The 23,094-nt window shown below is 33.1% G+C and overlaps 2 protein-coding genes across 7 annotated transcripts; one reads left to right on the forward strand and one right to left on the reverse strand.

Moving 5' to 3' along the window:
• On the reverse strand, positions 4,074–9,858 carry LOC18602725 (high mobility group B protein 15). Of its 6 annotated transcripts, none has more exons than XM_018120458.1 (7): positions 9,760–9,858; positions 8,151–8,358; positions 6,891–6,969; positions 5,954–6,116; positions 5,753–5,872; positions 5,072–5,475; positions 4,074–4,952 (listed from the first exon to the last, which is right to left on the reverse strand). In XM_018120458.1, the coding sequence occupies exons 2-7, from the start codon at positions 8,318–8,320 to the stop codon at positions 4,479–4,481; spliced, it is 1,410 nt and encodes a 469-aa protein (XP_017975947.1). In that variant the 5' UTR covers positions 8,321–8,358; positions 9,760–9,858; the 3' UTR covers positions 4,074–4,478. The 6 variants fall into 6 exon arrangements, with proteins under 6 accessions (XP_017975947.1, XP_017975946.1, XP_017975950.1 ...); XM_018120457.1 differs by having other exon boundaries at positions 8,151–8,397; XM_018120461.1 differs by lacking the exon at positions 9,760–9,858 and adding an exon at positions 9,432–9,610 and having other exon boundaries at positions 5,072–5,472.
• Positions 15,228–17,522, forward strand: LOC18602726 (cytochrome P450 CYP749A22). Its single transcript, XM_018118892.1, has 5 exons — positions 15,228–15,635; positions 15,732–15,955; positions 16,120–16,352; positions 16,472–16,850; positions 16,961–17,522. The coding sequence occupies exons 1-5, from the start codon at positions 15,353–15,355 to the stop codon at positions 17,399–17,401; spliced, it is 1,560 nt and encodes a 519-aa protein (XP_017974381.1). The 5' UTR covers positions 15,228–15,352; the 3' UTR covers positions 17,402–17,522.

Genomic DNA, 23,094 nt, shown 5'->3' on the forward strand with positions numbered 1-23,094 from the left:
GATCATTAATGCATAGAACTATTTGTCTGCTTCTCTTGAAATGGTAAAATGGAAAAAAATATGTTACCTATCAGATGTAAATGCTGCTTTGAAAAAAATGATATTAAAATTTAATGCATCTCCTGTGTTTATCCATGATAACTTGCCGAATCAAGAAGAACAAAACTATAAAGGACAAAGAGTTATGTCAGTGTGTGTCATCAAGAGAATTTTGCCTACTTGCTTCTGCAAATCTTTACAGCTTCTGTTCTTAATTTCTGTATAGATACCAGCTTACCATAAAATTACAAAAGACCAATGCCATATGATGATAACACTGCAACCAAGGAGGTTCAGAAAATTCAGTTAAACACTGCAACCAGGGAGGTTCAGTGAGCAAGTGTCTACACGCCTACAAACGTTACAACAATTACATAGACTTGAAGCCATTCTCCAAAGATTAAATGGGAAACAGTACATCATAATAAAATTAGCACACTAATCGGAGCTTCATCACAGAGCATTCTTCACCACCATATAAACAAAAAATCACTTCTCTCCACTCCAAACTTAAGTATGCACCATTTCATCAATACCCTATTGAACATGCTATCAGATAATGCATCATAAACCTCAAATCAGTCCCAAATCGTCCCAATCCTGTTTCATATCAGAAACCTCATCATTATTTCAAAACTTTTTAAATTACATACAAACCCACAAATTTATTCACTAAAAACAAACAAAATCTAACCTTGTTACTAAAATTGAGTAACCACGACACCGATACAAACACTAAAGCAGGTAAAACACATAGTTACTTAATACAATAATCTCTTGAATCACAGAATTTAATATAATCTCTTGAATCACAAAATTTAATTAAAAATAAAAAATAAAAAAATTTGACAAAATGTACTAACACAAGAGTTGAATATTTTATTTATGTTCAATTTTACGTGTATATATGCAATTTCTTTGAACAAAATATACCAAAAAAAATAAATCTAAAAGCTTAAGGAAAACATACCCAAATCTTCCATGACTTAAAAACCAACATCAAAACATTCTTCAATAATTTGCTTCACTTTACTTTGCATGACGGTAGCTTATCATAATTGTGATTAATTATGAAATTGGACTGACCCCAAAAATCAAATCCAAATTGAATCTAAAGATAAAATAAAATCAAAATTAATTATATATTATTCATAAAAAATTTGAGTACATTCAAACATAAATTCAATTTCAAGCTAAACAATTTTTTTCTTGTTCTTTTTGTTGTGATAGTCTTACAACTATGACATATGATCTTAAAAGTACCATCAGCTTCAATCGAATCATTATTGTAAGAATGGACTAAGAGCATCACTTTCTTGTAATGTCTTTTTATCGTAATAGCATCAATTACAAAAAATAATTTTCAATAAAAAGAATTGAAAATAAAATTTTAATATCGTCAAATTTCATGATCTTGTAAAAACTTAACGTGGAAGTAAATTTATGAATCAAATAGGTGGTTATTTATTTTTAAATTATCCATAACTTAGGATTCAAGTTAAAAGTTACAAAATTACGAATTTTTGTTGGATGACTATTTCTCAATTTGCAGTATTCTTTTATAATTGCTTTGACTTTTTCAGTTACAATATCCGTCAATTGATATTTAACAAATAACTTGAAATGGAAATGAATCATCATAATACAATTTCTTAAAGAAAAAAAAATATGAGATTTGGGATTGAAGTGTGATATCTGAGATTTTGTGAGTATAAGTAACGGTATTTATATTGTTGGGCAATTTAGGGTTTAAAAGAAATTAATTTTGTTTGGTTGGCGTCTAAAACAAGCTACTTTTCTTAGTTTCAAATAAGAATACAATGTAGCAAGCGATCAGGAGTTGCGGCTCGGAAAAGGAAGGCCGGGCCCAGGAATCATCGTGTAGAGAGGTGGTGCGGCTGGGTTGGAGTGTCAGAGTCAGAGCGACTAGCGGAGAAAAAGAAACAGGCTTGGCGTTCAAAAGATGGCTTTTATCACTTTGTCAAACAACACCGCGTGGCAGGAGAGAAAGAAGCATTAAGAAGGAAGCGACGTCATTTCACTCATCACAAGGGATTCAAAATGGACGACGTCGTTTCTTCTCTAGGGGTGCCCTGGCCAGGGCTAGTGCGCCTTTATGTATTTTTCATTTATTTTGTTTTCCTTATTTATTATTTTATTGTTGGAGTTAACGAACTACAAGAAAAATATAATTATTTTAGATTGATTTTTCTATAGTCATAACCGTTTAGAATTGGAAACAAATACAAAAATAAAAAAAAATAGGGTTGTAAAGCTACGAATAATAATCTTTTAAAATTGATCACACATTTGTTTATGCTTACAAGATCTTTACTTTAACATAAACACATACATTATTAATATATGAAATCTGCTGCTTCATCAAAATTTTCAAATCTTAATCAGGAAATATTAAACCCATTAATGGTGATATGAAAATTTCCTGACAATTGTCACTTCTATCTTCCATTACTTTCACATAGGGATGTCAACGGGTAGGGTATCAGTTAATTTTGAGATACCTAAACCCTAACTCTATTAAAAATCAAATACTCTAATAATTTAAAAATTACTATCCTAATCCTAATACATTCCTATTACCCTATAATTATCCTAACTCGTTTAAATACTCGATTAAATAAAAAAATTATTAAAATCTTTTTCATGAGTACCCAATTAACCAATTAACTTTTCTAATATCATAACTTCTCTTTAGATTTATATGTTATAAGTTTATATAAACAAAAGTATATATACTGTAATTAAAATTTTATGAATTATAATTTTTGCAATGTTAATACAAAATAAAAGGTATATATATTTATATTTAAAGTATAATATATATATATATATACACACAACCACACNTTATAAACAAAGGTATATATTGTAATTAATAATTTTATGAGTTATAATTTTTGCAATGTTAATATAAAATAAAAAGTAAATATATTTATATTTAAAGTATAAATATATATATATATATACACACACGCATACATAAAAAATATTTTAATATATAACATAGTAATTATATTCCTTATAAAATAACACAATATATAAACTATATGTATTAAAAGACATTACAAGTTAATTAATAATAATATTTTCATGAATTAATTTAATTAATTATAAAATTTTGTTCTTAATTTAATGAAATTAAAAAAAATATATTTAGGTTCCAAAACTATTATAATCTCAAAAGCTTTCTTTAAATATATATATTATAAGTTTATGTAACCAAAAGTATATATTTATAATTAATAATTTATAAGTCATAATTTTTGTATTGTTAACATAAAATAGAAAGTAAATATATTTATATTAAAGTATATATATATTAAAATAGTAATTATATTTCTTTATAATATGATATAATATTCAAATTATTGAAACATAATTTTTTTTGAATAGTAAGATTATTTAAACATAATTAACAATCAAATAATTTTTTAATTTAAATATATTAATATCATCATATTAATAATTAGAATAACCATACTTTTTTTTAAATTTGTTAGTTTTTAACAAAAAAAATTGTTGTAAAGTTGGTAAAAATTGTAAATTTTTAATTTAATTATTAAAATAATAATAAAATATTTATAAATAGTAATTGAATTTGGATAATAAGATACCCAAGGGGTGGTACCTGAACCCTACCCTATTAAAATTCGGATAATGAAATCACTACCCTAATCCTACTCAAACCCGTTTATGGAATACCCTAAACCGGTGCAACCGGATTGGGTACTCGTGAGTATCCTATAATAAGATGCCCATTGACATCCCTACTTTGACACCCTACATTTGTTATCTTGATGCATCCATGTTAAGCATGTATCAAACAGCTCATGATAACATGGTTTGTGAGTTTGATCTTTCCCATACATACAAAAAGATTGATTGTTCCTATGTCAAACCTGCCCAACACTTACACTTGCATCTAATTATACATCTTGAACATATAATGGCTTGGACAATTCAAAAAGAAACTAAAGATGGACCTGAAAATTCATATTGCAACTAAGCATGTCTGAAAACAGGAAACTGCAGATATCTAATTACTGTGCATAAGTTGAAAATATTTCCTGATGCATCTCTATACTTTGTTGTTGATTACAGATGAGCCCTCTCACAGCACAATATGCTAAGTTAAACTTTGGCAGGGATTGGGATGTTACTTAGAATGTCAATTATATAATTGCAGCCAAAATTTTCTCCCCACAAAACTTTCCCAAGCCAGCCAGATATCATGCCCTCATCTAAGGAAACAAAACCTTCTGCTTACAGTAAGACTAAATTTTTACAAACGAAAAAAAAAGAAAACATCTATGATGGGTAAATGTAAACAATAAAGAAAGATAATAACCATTTCTAATGCACTATCCTCAGGCAAGCCACAATGAGCACAAGGATGGCAAACCTAACCCTAGCAAATTCTAATGTTCTTCACTTGGCATCGGTTCTTTCTTTGTCTCTGACAAAGTATTTCCCAAATTCTCTTCACTGTCAATACAAAACTTCTCAACCTTATTATTTCCAACATTCTCTTCCACCCTAGGCGGCAGCTCATTCACCAGCTCAGCTGTAACCTCCACATCTACATTCATAGATTCATCAACCACTCCCACAACTGGAGATTCTTCCATGTCTAAATCCTTATCTGCAGTTTTATCATCTTCAAAATCACTTTCACCAGAGCTGCTATCATTTTCTGGAGTTTGAGGAGAATCACCACCTTCAGTTTCTTCAAGCTTCATATCTGCTTCTACCATATCTACATCTGGCTCCGGAAGTCGTTGCTGTAGAGGCACTGCATCACTGATAACTTGACCTGTCCTTAATCTTTCCCTGTAATCCTCCATCTCAATTCTATATCTTTCTTTATCTTTGAGAGCTTTCTCCTGGTAAACCTGAACAATCACAAAAGTCCATACAAGCAGTTAGAAGTTGATAAGCAGATCATAAAAGAGACTACAAAGTTGAAAGACATGTTCAATTCATGAATTGCAGAATATGATATGGCTCTTACCACTTTTTCTGTTTCGTTTAACTTGTTCCATAATTCACCAATCATTCTACTAATTTCTCTGTCCTTTCCAGGGTGTAGTGGTTTCAGTCTTGCATGCTGCTCAGCGAAAAAGAAATTATATCCACTTCTGTTAGGCTTAGGATGAGCAGGATCTCTCCTTTTTATCTCAGATTTCTTCCTGCGCCTCCGGCGTTGCACACCCAATGAAGGATGAGCATTATCACTCTTGCTGGCAAATATGCCATATTGCTTTGATATTTGGGGTGCTGCACCCTGTGGAGCCTGATAAAGGACACCTTTTAGCTTCTCTGAGCCGATGGTAACAGTAACAAGATAGCCACTCTCAAATTTCCCATCAATGACCCCAATCACTGGAGAGCCTGCTGCTGATGCTGGCCTTGCTGCTGCATCAACTAAAACACATTACTAAAATAGACCAAATCATGAAACTTCATTCATAACAAGGTTAACCCAGTTAAGATAAGAGATTTTTAAATGGAATTAATATTATGTGAGAAATACATAAATAATTTCCTTTATATTTGGTCAACCATAAATCAAGAAGAAATTGCAGAAGGTTTACAGGCCAAAAGAGAAGAGGGGAGAGGAAGGGAAATGGCCACCAACTTTACAAGAGAAACTATAAAGATTGTCATTCGGCGTAGAAAACTTTAAAGGCACCTGCAGGCAACTCAGCAATATTTACTCTTGGTTGCTGAACAGCAGCTGCATGAATTTCTATGGATGGCCGCACTGTCCCTTGAGTAGGATTATAGGCAATGGATGGGTTTTGATAACGATCTGCACAAATGAATCATCAGATAATATTAAGAGCAGAACACTGACTTTTATTCAAGAAGAGTTGAGTTCTCATTTGCATACCAGAAGAAACAGGAATCCAACCACCAGCTTTAAAAAAGTAGATTTGTTCATAATGATGAAGCAGAGAAACATAATATTTGCGCAGCACAAAAGATGCATTTGTAGCAGTGGAGGGAAAGTTGAAAATAGCAGTCACTTCCTTCCATCTCCGCTCGCTTATAATCTGCAAGCTCCATTTGATGACGATTAATGACCATTAGTATACATAGCTCATCCCAAGTCAAAGTGAGCAAAATAACTATTAAATGCAATCATTAGCTTCACCTAGTTCATACTGTACATGTTCAAACACTCATGAAAAAGTTCTAGAGAACACAATCAAGCACATTTCCTACTAAGCTGATTTCTCTGCAGTGAAAAGGAAAGAGAAAATTGATAGTATTAACAAATGATTTCTAAATATGACTACAACCATCTTAGCTCAGCATCAGACTGAACATTCATAAGGAATGGACTGGACTTAAAAATAGTAGTGTACCAAATGACAAACGTTCTATTTTCAACAGAAACATGCTTGAATAAATTTATTACATCAAGGATAGATACTCTGCCACCAGATGGCTTTCAAACTCACATCCTCCTCCAGAGATAAATTTCTAGTTCCTAGTCCCTACTGCTATCCAGGGTATTTCTCAAGGAAGACTGCACTTAGACTAGACATATTTACGGCCCTCAATTTGACATTTGAGGACATACAAAAATCAGGAGATATTAATATATAGCTCTATAATATTGCTATTTTGTTTACAAAGGTCATTTCCATATGCAGAAAAACATAAATCCACAAGCTTGTTAAAAGAAAAGTATCAACGGAAACATGAGTAACAGCATGACCACATTGAACACATATGGAATTCATTAACCGTGTGAGGATTCCGAAGGGCACTACTTGCTGGGAAGAAACTTGGACAATTAGGTTTCTGTAGTTTCACCTTACCTTCTCAATACCACCACGAGCTGTTACCTCCACGAAAAGTCTGTGCAAATCTAACTCCTTTCCTCCTATGATTGGAATCCTACATCAGAGTACAGGAGACAAAAGTAATTATCAAAGTTAAAGTTGACAAGTACAATTACAAAAAATATGGTCAAAAAAGGGTAATTCTGCCAGTTATATGTCAAAGGCACAAGCATGTTTTCACTTTGCTCATGCCAGTGTTGAATCACAGAGATAGACATCTAACCTAAAACTACCAATAAGCATACTCCACTGGGATATGTATTCAGCCAAAAAAAGAAAGAACTGTACATGGTGAGTATGCGCAGATGGATGTAATTTTTTTCTCCACTTTTATGATCAATTTCATCTAACACTTTTCCGTTAACCAGACAAAACCAAATGCAGTATCTGAAAGGCCGGAAGAATTAAGTGTCCTACAATTTTGCACATGATTGACAAACAGGAGAAAATTAAAACCGCAATTCAAAGAATATAGTAAGTATTACCCTGTTTTCTACAGCCAAAACCAAAGCATGTGCTGCTAAACCTACCATAGTTTTTAAATCAGCACATACACATAATAAAATTAAAATCATTATATGACATTATCAGTGGTTCTATATCAATTATGTCCTGCCTACTATTGATCTCCGTGAACTTGACCAAAACTCAGGACCATCAGAATAGAAGATTTTATCAGAACTCAAGGTACTAAAGAAGCTGCTCAGAAAGGATGACTGCTAAATAATATGTAGGATACGCATGTGCTCAAGAAAACCTTTTTTATTTGCTACAATTATTAATCAAACCACCTAAGAACTTCGTGAACAATAACATAAGACCTTACAACAGCAAGCATCATCAGCTATGGAACATGCCACATTTTTCCTATCACTGTTGCCAGGTAGGGGAGAAAAGCTCCAACAAGAAGTAAATACCATAACGATAAACGGCTAGCCTATGCTACAATTACAAACTGAAAATATAATAAAAATAAAATATTTGCAGGTCTCAATCCTAACACCCCAAGATAGTGACTCAATCAAGAATATGAAAATAAGACCATTGTGTAAACGTAATACTGCAAATAACAGGGAAAAAATGCAACTAGAATCTGGATAGTAGCCTCGGTCGTTAGTATTACACATTTATGTTGACATATATGGACAGAGAAATGCTATTTGGTAAATGTTTCCAAGTCAAACCCAAGACTTAGGGAACCAAAAGCATCAAGAAAGATCAAATAAGAAACCTTACATGAACTTAGTTCCCATGGTAGCATGTAGCTTCTCCAAAGTAGCCATGAAAAGCTTTGGATTAGCTGCAACATCTTCATATCTTGCAAGAGGTGGGGGATATGGATTATAGTTAGACGCTGGTTCCTTCATGGCCAGTAGACTCTGCTTGGCAAAAGACGTTGATGCCATAGCCACTTCTCAATATTACACCCTTGACCAATACTTCACTGTTCAACCACCAACAAATCCACCATTAGCTGTCTTTACTACTAGCAAGTGAAGAAAGGAGTAACACACAAATCAGAAAGAGCTGAAAATCCAAAAACAAACAACACTGTGCAGTTGAACTCACAACATGCAGAAAAGCAAGAAACAAAGTCAGAGTAAAAAAAACCCCACCACGGTGCAGAAAACCGACCATGCAGAACAAGAAGATAGGAAAAGCCAAAGAGTGAAGAGAAACAGACAATCTAAAAAGAAAAGGTAAAAGAATGGGAATATATTGAAAGAGAAGTGAACAAGTAAACATCAATTAATAACAGTAACAAAGTACTAATAAATAAAACTCATTAAATAATTCACCAAGCCATATCAATATCAATATCAGAACTGAAACATAACAAGGAAAAAATAAAAAATAAAACGAAGACCACCAGCAGGCAGCAGCAGAACCTTGATGAGAACATCAACAACCTCAGTTGATGTAATAACTCCCAGTAACAAGGGAGATATTCAAAGTCCAAGAAAAGCAAAAGGTACAGCATAGCTGTCACAGCCATGAATTTCCTTTCAGAGTACCAAGGATTGAATGAACAGCACAGTAAAGAAATAACCCATCACCAAAAGTTCCAGGCCTTTTTCCCATACACTCTACAGGCTAAAAAGGAGACACCCTTTTAGACCACATCCCAGCAATAAAGACCCACAGAACCGAAAAAAAGTCTATTTCTTTCTCTCTTTTTCTTATCAGAACACCAGAGTTTACAGGCCTATATTAGGCTATAACCTTTGCCCCTGACATTCTAAAGATACGCTGATATCTAATGGGTACTTAACAAATGTTTATATATATATATATATATATATGCATGCATCTATTTAACATTGTCCCCTACAACCAACTCCTCTTCTTTTTTCTCTTTCATCTGACACTGTTTCAGGCCAAAAAATTAAACTTTTGCAAGAAACCCATTGTGGGGTTTTTGTGGGGTACTAATAATACTATGGTGCCCCTTCCACATCAATCAGAACATGGAGGAGAAAAGAAACGGCTTGAAAACTCCAAAAAGCAAAATCTCACCTTTGCTTAAAAAACCCATTAAAGCATTAACCTTGAATTTTTCAAATCGGAGAAAAAGAAGTTTGTTTGTTCTTCCTTACTGCCCTGGAGGAGAAAGATACTATTAAAAATGCAAAATGCAAACACTGTTTCATTACTTTATGTATTTCTTCTTCGTGTTTGGTTTTTTTTTAAACTGATGTCTGCTTACATTTTTATATTGTTTATTAATATTAATGTTTTAATTTAAATAAAAGAATAGAGAATAGAGAAATCCCAGATGAAGAAATAACAAACAGATAACAGAGTTTACAAAAAAATAAGAATATAATTAAAAAAAGAAACTTACCTAGGAATGAGAGACAAAGAAATGGAGCATGCAAAAATGAAATGACATTTAAGGAAGAAGCTTAAGACTATAACCCTTTATCATATCCCAAAAACAAGGGTAAATTATAATTATCTTTTCCTCAATTATGCCTTTTTTTTCCAAATATTGCAATGACTATTTATTTTGATAAATTTTTTTCCCTTTTGAATGGTGGTGATAATCGTGAAAGAAAAAAAAAAACCCTATCCCCCACCCCCACAAGTCAGAAGACAAAGAAACCCTCATTTTGCCCCCCGCTTGAGGCATACTTCGAAGGGGTAGTTTTGGGTTTTCACTATAATTATTATAAGTTATAAAATAAAATGAAAAAATTATTAATTTTATTAAAAGAAAGATACTAAATAATGGAAGTTTAATCAAAACGTGTCCTATTGACTTTCCCGTTTGAAACGGCAAATCTTCACAAATTAAAAGCTTTAAAAAAACTTAAAAGAAAAAAAAAACAAAGGGTTGAAGGGGGGAGGGGGAGGAGAGAACTGCCTATAAGGGTGCCGTAACAGCAGCTCTTTAGTATTTAATAGAGGTATTAAATATTAAAACCCACTTTTTAACTTTTAGAATAAGTCCTTCTCTCTCTCTCTCTCTATACATACCAAGCCTTTTAATAACTTCCTTAATTTAGAAGCTTTAAATACTCTTTTCTAATTAATTACCCACCACCAACCTATCTCCGTTTTAGGACTTCTCATTTTGATTTGATTTGATTTTTTTTGTTTTTACTTCCAAAATGTCTATATCTTTGTCTATGTTTCAGCATTTATGATTTGTGTGTGTGTGCATAAACTAATCTTTGTGGTGGTTGAGAGATATCGCCTTCTAGGTTAACCATAGCCACATTTATCTAAGACTATATAAAATACAAATTACCTTTCTCCTTTTTTACTTATTTATAATTACATATATATCTATTTTTAAAGTGAAGAAATTCAATATGAAAATTTTAAGACGTGAAAACCTGTATAAGTTAAGTGGTGATGAGGTTAGGTCCATAACATATTATTAGGGGATATGTGGCAATAGAGTAAACACTTGTCTTATTGACTTAATTCAGTACCTAATTTCCCTAGGCTTTGGGGAAAATAGCAGCAAAAGGTGAATGTGAACTTGAGTGGTCATCTACTCATCTTATATTCCCCAATTTGTTGGGAATTAATGTTATTGAATTGACTTTGAGGACGACCTATACAAATTTCATTTGTTTTTTAACCAAGTCATAAGCTACATACATGATATGAAGCTGGTGGTGCCACATTTCTGGCTTCAATTATAAGATAAGCTATAGTCTTCTCATTTTATTTTATTAGAAAGGTGCATAAATTCAAAAGATAAACTCAAGTAAAGAACAATAAATTTTAACTTACCTCTATAATAATATAATAATATATAATATAATATTTTGNGATATGAAGCTGGTGGTGCCACATTTCTGGCTTCAATTATAAGATAAGCTATAGTCTTCTCATTTTATTTTATTAGAAAGGTGCATAAATTCAAAAGATAAACTCAAGTAAAGAACAATAAATTTTAACTACTTGCTATATATATATATATATGAATATATATATATATATAATATATATATATTTATAGAATTGCAATAAAATTGGTTTCAAACTTAAAAGGGAATTAAGTTTACTTGTCTTTTTTTATTTTTCGGATTTATAAATAACATGATAAGAAAGTTTTATATGATATCTTTCCAAAAAAAAAGAAAGAAGAAAGTTTTACATGATAACATTTCTTACAAAAAGATTAATGTTATTGTTTTTTTGCATTGTTTATCAAACATTTGACAGTTGTTTTTCATTAATCTTTTATTTTCTCTAGTTTTTGGCTATTCAAGATTAAGGATGAATATATCTGATTTTCAAATTAGGATAAACCATAAATAACAAACTTTGATTTAGCCTATTTGATTGTTTCAAATTCTAGTCATTGCTCTATACATTTCTCTCTTTAATATATTTATATATATATTTAATTTTCTAAGGTGATGGAAACTATTAAAGTTTACCCCCACACTTTAGGATCAAGGATTTGAATAATAAATTTGTGATAATAACTCCTCAACTTATTCATAGTACTTGACCAAGTGAGCCAAATCTTATTGTTTGCTATGTGCCCCTTTGTTTTATTAATTATTAACAAGATAAAATAATTAATATTGGCTCTTGAATATATATATATATATTATTTGGAAATGAAGGGATTGGACTTGGTTATTGGTTGATAATCTCTTATCCAAATATATAACTCTTAAACATTTGATTTAATAATAAATATATGTATTTTTTTTTCTTAAAATGTTGGATGGATCAATCCCCTTTCTTCATTCCAAAAAAAAAAAAAATTAACAAAAAAAATCAAGCCAAATCAATTTACAAAATTGAAAAAGAAATTATGCAAAATGAATTATGAATTAGAACTTGAGGTTTTCCTTTTTTAGGGTAGGAAACTTGGGATGTAATGAATTGAAAACCTCTGCTGGTCCATTGAAGACGTCAATGGCTACATTCCATATGTTTATACCCAAAGACAGAGCTGAGCCACAGAATTGGCCATTGGCCTAGCTGGAGACTTATTTGAGCACTTATACTCTGAGCAGTCCACATCCCAGGCAGAATTTCAGAGACAAAACCATATAAACCAAAAATTCAAGTGCTGCAGAGAAAGCCAGTAAGATTATTGGCCCTGCAAACAGGGCTGACACAACCTCGCTCTCTTATGCCCAATGAAACTTGCTTCCTGGCTTCAAAAGCAACCTTACCTCATTGAATCAACCTGGTGGTCCAAAACCACAACCAATTTGCTAAGTTGCTTAAGCATTCATTAGTTTCTGCCACTGAAACATCCATTCTGTTCTCTTTCTTTTTTATTTCTAATGAATAAGACATCCATTTTTTTTCATAAAAGCATCTCCATAATAAATTAGAGTATGTACAGCACAATGTAGATTAATTTGCTAAACACAGATTCATTGTTTTAATTCCACTGTTGTAAACCAGATTTAGTGTTATATTGTATTGAGTGGGAAAAAGAAAACCACCAACTTCAAATGTTTCAAAAGTTATAGCAGGGTTATAATCTCTCTTAAAAAGTTTGGTGATCTTTTAACCCTTTTAATGAAAAAAGAAACATAATAATCCTTCATGAGTTTGAATATATTAAAAGAAGTTAGAAATTGCTCTCAATACAATGGAAGTGGACAATCAGTTTTGGTGCCAATTCCTCCACAACCTGGATTTGCTCAAAGGTGCCAAAATGTGTTGTCTCTTGAGAGTTAGGGAAGACAAAAACAAAGATTAGGAAAATTGATAATCCTCTTGAGAAAGTGGCAATTGACACTTCCCATCACACTTTCAATATTATAGATGATAAGGTATTGAGTGTTTAATTTAACAGGATATATACATAGTTTCAATTTTAAAATTTATTCACATTCATTGTCCAAAAACAATTATAATATAATAATTTCAATTAAAATTTACCATAACAAAAATTATAATTTCGTGATAAATTTGATGTACTATATATTTATAATTTTTAATTAAATTTGAAAATGATAAACGTGAAAATATAGTTTATTCCTTAATCAAAATAAAGATACTACCATTATCTTGTACATATAGTTATATTAATATATAAAAAACTCCATATGCAATTTGCAAGCATGTAGGATAATAAAACTAGAGAATCAAAATAAGGGTCAATGAGGGATTACCAAAAAGCTTTTAATCATTCAAATCATACAAAATGTGACCTTCCAATCATAAAAGGTTAGGCAATCTTGAAAGTTTCCTGTTTTCTCAACTTTTTCCCACAATGATGTAAAGATCCCAAGCTGGTCGCAAACATTCTTTTTGGAATGACTACTAGGGATAGTTTCTAGGGTAATAGAGGTTTTTGGGGCCCAATTAATCAGAATCTCATGGAACCCAATTTGATCATCATTGTCTACTTTAGTGCAACTCCATGGGGTCTTCTTCAAACTCAGATAAAAATGGCCCACAATTTGGTTGCACCTGCCTTTACAATTTGGATGCAACTACTATAGCATGGAATTGATGGAGCTGCTGGTGTGGAAGCATGTAGATGACTTTTGCAACACTTTTTATGATTTGTACCTTTTAGCCATTTACACATTATTTGGAACTGAGGGAAGCAATGCAATTGAGTTGATATCTTTTGACTTGAGTACATGTCTCTTCTCCATAAGCTTTTGGACTGAACATATTTCTCACTTGCAACAGTAGGTCTGTTTGAGTTTCGGTCTTGAATTGCCACTCCTGGTTCATAGTGAATGTCCCCAAGACAGTGTTCACGTTGGAACTACCAGAAATGCTTAGCTAGTGTTCCTCTTTCCTAGTAGTTAGAAGATATCTTTCTTATTTAAAGCTTCATTAAAAATGCTATGCAATTAAATAGACAATTGAAATACAAATTAATGCATGTAAAATATTGTAGTGACTGCATATTTGGTCATTATTGTCCTGAAAAATTAACAATGGAGTGGTAAAATGACAGACAATATGCAAAGCTATAGTTACAAGGTCAACAAGTGATATTAGAACAAAGCCCTTCCCAAAGGAACAGGTGATATTACAAACATATACTACTGCCCTACTCTGAGATCATGCCCCTGCTTTTGATTGTTCCTAGTAGACAATCTTACTCTTCTCAAATTCTAAATTACTGCAGCAATCCGGGTGAATTGCATGAATCTTCTAACATCAGGGTTTTGATTATTCCACAGATAGCCAATATGAACAACCTAAGCTGCAGTTAATATGTAAATGCAGGCAACCTATTGACAGCATTTCGATCTCTCTTTATAAATTCCAAGCAGAAAGGTTTCTGCAGTATCTAAATGCAGACGTTGTAGGTCAATTTTGTATAGAATTAGATAGTAACAAGGCCTAGAAATTTCTTCAAGTGGCCCGCCAGACAATCATCATGAACTGAATCTCAGCTGCAAGAGAATATGCGGCTGGCCAGCTGCAGATTTGGACAAAGATATAGGCCATTCAACACTGTCGTTTCTTTCTGCTATGTTCCCTTTGGCAAATCACACTTACAAGGTCAACGAGTAACCCATGAAAGGTGTTTCATATTCATTTAAACACGGATCAATCACTGTAGTTTTGGCTTATAGTAATTTGTCCTGACATATGTACTACCTAGTAATATTGAAGCTTCTAATAAAACTATAGCTCCTGTCTGCTTTGCTTCAAACAACAGAAAGAACAGAGGAGACCAACTCATTTATATTAAGCTAAAATCCAAGAACGTAAAACAAGCTCAGGATCCAAGGACTTACAGCGACAGAATGAAAGGAATAATGGGTATGCATCTTTTTGCAAATTTAAAAGAAAACTTCGCAATCATTTTCAAAATACTCTTATTTAAATAACTCAGAAATCACACGTCCAATTGTCATGTCAAAAAGAACCCAACTCCCCCAGCTACTGAGGAAATCATAATCCAAATCCAGTCCTCCATATCAAAAGTGGGAGAATATAGGAACATCTGAATTCATTGTTAAGAGAAGAAAATGAATGTCATAGTGAAGCTTGCAATCCTTCTCACAAGTTCGTTCTGCCTGTACCTCCTCATAGCTCTAGTCAAGGTCCTCTACCAGTATTGGTGGGTACCTCTCCGTATACAGCATTTACTGAGTTCACAGGGAATTAAAGGACCTCCTTACCGATTCATCCACGGAAACAATAAGGAAGTTAACCATTTCAGAAAGGAAGCATTAAGCAAACATATGGCCTTGACACATGATATATTTCCCAAAGTGCTACCTCATGTTTACTCTTGGATCAATATCTACGGTGAGACAAAAAGATGCCTGTTTTTTTTTTTTCACTGTATGATTTCTAACTTCCAGTTCCCTAAAAAGATTGACCTTTTTTTTAAACTTTGATTAGGGAAGAATTATCTTTTTTGGGACGGTATTCAAGCTCAAGTGGCGATTACAGAACCAGAACTAGTCAAAGAGGTTCTGAAAAATAGTGAAAAAGCTTTTCCAAAACAGAAGCCACCAATCTACTTTAGCAGGCTACTGGGGGACGGGCTTGCTACAACCGAAGGTGAAAAATGGGCGAAGCAAAGGAAGTTGGCCAATCATGCTTTTCATGGGGAGAGCTTAAAAGTAAAACCTCGAAACTAAAACAACTTGACTATAGATTATTAGCAGCTGTGATTTGTGAATTAGTTGTAATTAAGCATAGAATAATTATCTATGAATAAGTGCTAGGTGTCAAATTTTGGCAATCTTATATTGTTGGCTTACCAATTGGCGGATGGTTTTGGCAGAACATGACTCCAGCAGTAATTGCTAGCGTTGAAAGAATGCTAGAGCAGTGGAAAGGTCAGGAAGGCAAAGAGATCGAAGTGTTTCAAGAATTTAGATTATTGACTTCAGAAGTGATATCGAGAACAGCTTTTGGTAGCAGTTACTTGGAAGGGAAGAAGATTTTTGACATGCTGATGGAGCTCTCAATAATTGTGAGCAGAAGTCTTTTTAAGGCTAGGATTCCTGGCATCAGGTATGTTCCTCAGGCTTAACTAATTCCAAGTTTTTCCTTGATTTTCAAAGAAAAATGAATAAGAATTTTTGTTTTTTGTATTCTCCCAATATATGGCTGATATTGGTTTGCTTTTGCAGTAAGTTCTGGAAAACTGATGACGATATAGAGTCGGAGAAACTTGCAAAAGGAATACATGATTCTGTGATGGAGATTGTTAAGAAAAGAGAAGACAAAGTGGTGAGTGGAGAAGCCGACAGCTTCGGTAGTGATTTTCTGGGATTGCTTATAACTTCCTATCATGATTTGGACGACCAAAAAAGGCTTTCGGTTGAAGATTTGGTAGATGAGTGCAAAACATTCTACTTTGCTGGACAGGAAACGACTAATTCCTTGCTTGCGTGGACCGTCTTTCTTTTAGCAGTCCATAGAGATTGGCAAGAGAAAGCAAGAAGAGAGGTGATTGAGATATTTGGCAACCAAAATCAACATTCTGAAGGCCTTGCCAAACTAAAAACAGTAAGCAAACTGCAAATCTCTAACCATTTCAATAGCGTACACTACTGAACATTTAGTAATTTAAATTCTGAGTTCTAATTGAATATATTAAATTCCTATTCTGCAAACAGATCACCATGATCATGTACGAAACTCTAAGATTGTATGCTCCTGTAAATGGCCTGGTAAGAAAAGTTGGAAGAGAAGTTCAATTGGGAAAGCTAGTCCTGCCTGCTGGTATAGAGTTTATGATCCCAAACATGGCACTTCACCATGACCCTCAATTATGGGGGGATGATGTGCATCTTTTTAAACCAGAGAGATTTGCCGAAGGGATTGCCAAAGCTACCAAATACAATGCAGCTGCGTTTATTCCCTTTGGGTTGGGACCTCGATCCTGTGTAGGTATGAGCTTTGCGACCACAGAAACAAAGACTGCTCTCTCGATGATTCTCCAACGCTACACCATTGCCCTCTCCCCTGCATATGTCCACTCACCAGTATCGAATCTCACCCTTCGGCCACAACATGGAATTCAAGTAATACTTCAGTCACTGCATAGTGATGCTTAAGAATGCTGCTGTAATCTTTATCTTTAAGATGTTAAAACATGTAATCACTAAAAAGTGGGAAACGGTATCTAGTAATGTTGATCAATTTACTGTGTTGGCAACAAAGAAACCAGATTGTGTTCTTCTGATTGCTTTAATCAAAGATTAATCAGGACAATATTACTTGCTTTTTCTTTTTGGCTGTTGAATTCATCGCTTATGCCAAGAGGAGCCAAGAATTATACTTCAGCCAGTCCCTAATGCAAGAAATAGTGCATTGCAACTTGCTGCATGTTCCAGCAAGTGGACATCCCAGGCTTTCATAGGAGATGGAAGGGAAGCCAGGAGGTTCAAAAGTTTTGATCAATTAACTGGTGGCGGACTATTAAGCCAAGCCCTTGGAGCTTTATTTACTATTACTTACTCCAAAAGATGACCTGTTTGTCTTTCGTAGCTAACTTCGATGAAACAAATCAAAGGTAATGTATCAAGCTCATTAACCACTCACAATATTATCATACAAACAAGAGAGCATTAAACTCCACGAAGGACATACACCCACTGCTTGAAGAATTAACCTGCATGAATACATAATAGAATTAAACATTGCAATAATTACATAGGCTCTGAAGCCATTCTCTAAAGATTAAATGGGATAAAGTACATCATAATATGATTGGATTCATGACAGAGCATTCTTCACCACCATACAAAGAAAAAATTCACTTCTCTCCATCCCAAACTTACGTATGCACCATTTCATCAATAACCCATTAAACATGTTATCAGATAATGCATCATAAACGTCAAATCAGTCCCAAATCATTCCAATCCCATTCCGTATCAAAAATCACACCGTTATCTAAAAACTTTTTAAATTACATACAAACCGACAAATTTGATTACCAAAAACAAACAAAATCCAACTTTGTTAAACAAATTGAGTAACCATGACACCGATACAAACACTAAAGCAAGTAAAACGCATAGTTCCTTGATACAATAATTTCTTGAACCACAGAATTCAATTACAAAATAAAAAAAAATTGACAAAATATACTAACACAAGGGTTGGGTATTTTATTTATGTTCAATTTTACATGTATATATACAATTTCTTTGAACAAAATTAACCAAAAAAATAATCTAAATGCTTAAAGATAACATACCTAAATTTTCAATGACTAAGAAACCCAAATTAGAATATTCTTCAATAATTTACTTCACTTTACTTAGCATGATCGTAGCTAATTATAATTGTGATTAATTATGAAAATGGACTGATCTCAAAAATCAAACCCAAATTGAATTTAAAGATAAAATAAAATCAGAATTAATTATATATTAGTCATGAAAAATTTGAGTGCATATAATGATTAATCTAATCCAAACTAAAGAACTTCATCTCCGTCATGCTTTTCTTCTTTTTTTTGTTGTGATCAGATAAAAGAGTCTCTCAAGTCTAGTAGACGATCTTGAAAGCACCCTCAATTACGACTAATTCATTCTTGTCCGAGAGGACCAAGAGCGCCACTTCCTTGTAATATTTCCTAATCATAGCAGCTTCATCTACTAATGAAAAATCTTCGATAAAGAGACTCGAATACAAGACTTTAGTTTCGTCCATTTTCATCTTCATGCAAAGGCAAACTTGTGAACCAAATAAGCGGCAATGTACTTCTGAACCATACGTAACTCAGGATTCAAGTCAAGCACTGTGAACCCTTGTTGGATGGTCATTTCGATGTTTCTCAATTTAAAGTATTCTTCTGCAGTTTCTTTACTTTTTTAGCTGCAATTTTCGTGAACTGAGATTAACGGAAACAAAGACGGAAATCAACCATCATAATACAATTTTTTCAAAGAAGGTAAAAAATGATATGAGATTTAGGATTTGAAATTGGAGATTTAAGATTTTGTGAGTTAAAATAATGCTATTTATTTTGTCAGGCGATTTAACGTTTAAAAGAAGCTAATTTTGTTTGGAAGGCATCTAAAACAAGTCACTTTTCTTTAATTTCAAATATGGCATCTAAAACAAGCTAGTTTTCTTAGTTTCAAATAAGGATACAATGTAGCAAGTGATCAGGAGTTGTGGCTCGAGAAAGGAAAGCCAACAGAGAAATCCAAGAATCATTGTGGTAAAGAGGTGGTGCGACTGGGTTGGAGTCTTAGATATTAAATTATGGAGAATGGAATATGGCTCTTGTTAGGAAGCCTTTGTTTTAGGTTGGATTGAACAGAGATGAACAGAGTATTGGTATTCAAAAGAAAGCACACACACTTCATTCATAATCTTGAAAATATACACAGCCTACTGGTCTTGGTAGTTATCAAAGATATTACAAGTAAAGGCACGATAAAAGTAACTATGAGGTATTATCTGTTTTAACCCGTCGACTTTACGGTTTTATTCCATAAAAGACGTCTCATAGGTTGAAGGTAGTGTGAACCCTTATATTTTCAATATCACTTTATTACATAGCCAATGTGGGATTCATGACTCCTTTCTCTAAGATCATGATATCCTCTCTTACTCCTTACTGGGAATTTCTCTTCGATGTGGGATTTTGTAACTTAACTCGCTATGAGTATTATCTCGATGATCTGAGATTCAAGTTCATGCAAGGACCATGACATTGTGGGTGGAGAGATCGGTGATTGTGAGTAGGGGGTTTGATGATGGCAAAGATGTTTTGCTTTAAGAGGGGTTAGGGTTTGTTTTAGAGAGAAGGTAGAGAGAGTTATTGGTAGAGTGAGAAAATAGAGGTCGAAATGGAGAGGAAAGGGAGAAAAGAGGGATTAAATAGTTCGGGATTGGGTTATAAACGGTGTCATTTGGAGAATAGAGGGAGAGAAGGGAGAGATAGCCAATTGATGTTAAGTCAAGAAAGGTTGTAAAACGATCAAAACAACAACGTTGGGAGAAAGAGGAGATCAAATCAGCGAAGTAGATCTGTAGGCCTTTAAAGGCCTAGTCACTAGAATTGGTTCAAGCCCAACGAGAGGTAAAGGCTTGTTCCTTTTGCTTTGGGTTTAATTTGTGGATTTGAGATTCTTGAGCTTCCTTAATTGGTTTGCATATGTTTGATCTTAGTAGGATTTAGGAAATGAAGAAATGAAATGAGATTTTTTTTAAATAGAATAAGTGAAAAAATATAACAAGATTTATTTTAAATGTAAGGAATGAAAAATTGAGACTAAGGAAACAAAAAATTGTGGATAGGTGAAAAGAAATATATTTAGTTTCTTTAAAAATATAGAATATATATATCTTTAGTTATGAAAATATATTTAACAAATAAAATATATGTAGAAAGAAATGAATAATTGATCATAAAAATGTTCGGTAGATATTAAATATAGGAAAAGTAAATATTTAGTGGTAGAAATAGATTTATTTAGATTGAAAATATATATAGAAAAGGAATGTTTATTTAGGTATAGAATATGTTTAAGAAGAAATATAAAATGTGAGAAAAGGTGAAATGTTAGACATAATCATAAAATACTTAGTTATGTAAGTTTATATAGATATCAAATAGAGATGGAAATGTACTAGGAAAAATTAAAATTAATATATAATAAAATATGATAGTATCAAGTTGACTGAAATCGATAGCTTTATCGAAAATTGGGATAGGAATAAATAAAAAGGAAAAGGAATGAAAATATAGTAAGATAAAAAAATGATAAAAAAGTATTGGTATAAAATGGGATAATTATCTGAATTAACTTCGTGATGATGAGATTTCTCTGAGAAGCTTGTAAGGATAAGTTTTCTCAAGATATTCTCTAGGTGAGATGGCATTTTCAGATTTTACTAAAATGATGGGAGGATTCAAAAATGGCCTCGATAAAAGGTTGTCAATTGTAATACTTAATTATGAATTTGCATTTCATTGACATGTGTGCAATATATACGAACAATGGCTCCGATGATGAGATCTTTTTGGGGAAGTTTGTAAAGCTAAACTTTCCCAAGAAATTCTCTAGGTGAGAATTCGTTCCCGAATTTTACTAAAATGATGGGAGGATCCGCGTAATGTTTTCAATAAAAAACTTTGATTCGTATTTAACAAATTGTAATGTGCATTATACCATATGACGCTTATCTTGTTTACAATTGTCAATCCCGGTGATATGATTTCACCAAGAGGCTTGAAAGGATAAGTTTCATTGAAAATTTTTTTAGGTAAGATGATATTTGTAAATTTTACCAAAACGATGGGAGGATTTAAGAAATGATATCAATAAAAAGATGTTAATTGTAATAATTAATTATGAACTTGCATTCCATCGACACGCAAACATATGAACAATGGTCCTGGGCCTTATCCTTTGAACAATAATTAATACGTACATAGTGTTGTAAGCACCGATTGAGCCTTTTTTCTTTCATCTTGGCAAGCATAGCACGATTTGCGTTGCTGTTGAGACGCATGGCTCTTTTACGGTCTAATGATTAGAGAGCATTAACTACATCTGTGAGTTGCAATTATAAGAGATCCTTTGAACCTTCAAGTGATGAGATGGTGGGTTTAAACCTCTCGGGTGAGGATATCAAAACTTTCTTGACAACTCTCTCTTCAAGTAGACTTTCTTCTAAAAGCCTTACTTAATTGACTATTTTCATCACTTTTTCAATATACTCCTTCACTGAGTCAGACTCCTTCATACGAAAAATTTCAAATTCTCTCATAAGATTAAAAATTTGAAATTGCCTCATCTTGTTAGAATCTTGGAACTCATCTCTAAGTCTATCCTAAGCCTCCTTTATCGTGGAACAAGTCATAATTTTTGCAAACACCGATTTCGTGACACATGCATGGAGAAAGGATAAAGCTCGATATCGTTTAGCAACTTCTTCTCCATATTGTTTGATTAAGGCAAGTGTTGCCATTTCTTTCAAGACAAGGGGCCCCGAACCTATCTCGACAATGTCCCATAGGTCATAAGCCTGTAAGTGGGCTTTCATTTTTACTTATCAGGATCTATGGTTATCACCATTGAAGGTGGGAGGTAACGGGTGTGAAGGTGTGTTGGAGATGGACATATTGCTATTGATTTGCAGCTTTGTAAAGTTGTGATTTTAGTTGGTGGTATGTTTTAGGTCCCTCAAGAGCTTAGTTTTGGTATGATACTATATTAATTATGGAGAATGGAATATGGCTCCTGTTAAGAAGCCTCTATTTTAGGTTGGGTTGAACAAAGATGAACAGGGTATTAGTATTTAAAGAAAAAGCACACACACTTCATTTATAATCTTGAAACTATATACAATTTATTAATTATTTGATAGTTATAAAAGATATTACAAATAAAGACATGATAAAAGTAATTGAACATAGCAACATGTTTTCAACTTTCACGAACAAGTCATGCTGTCATTTTCAATTGACAATAACTTGTGGCCAGCATTATCAACAACGTCAGTGAGATGAGCGAAGAAAAGGAAACAGGTTAAGGGTTCAAAAGATGGCTTTTATCACTTCGTAAAACGACACCATGTGGCAGGAGATAAAGAAGCATTAAGAAGGAAACGACGTCATGTCACTCATCATTACAAGAGATTAACAATAAACGACGTGGTTTCCTCTGTTGGGTTCCCTGACCAGGGCCTGTTTTGATCAGGCCTGTATTAGCCTGTAGCTCGTTTGGAAGGGGTAAAGCTCACTCTACAGAAAAAGGTATGGGTTTGGTGCTTTTATGTA

The sequence above is a fragment of the Theobroma cacao genome, chromosome 4 (genome assembly GCF_000208745.1).
Source record: "Theobroma cacao cultivar B97-61/B2 chromosome 4, Criollo_cocoa_genome_V2, whole genome shotgun sequence".
Taxonomy (NCBI): Eukaryota; Viridiplantae; Streptophyta; class Magnoliopsida; order Malvales; family Malvaceae; genus Theobroma; species Theobroma cacao.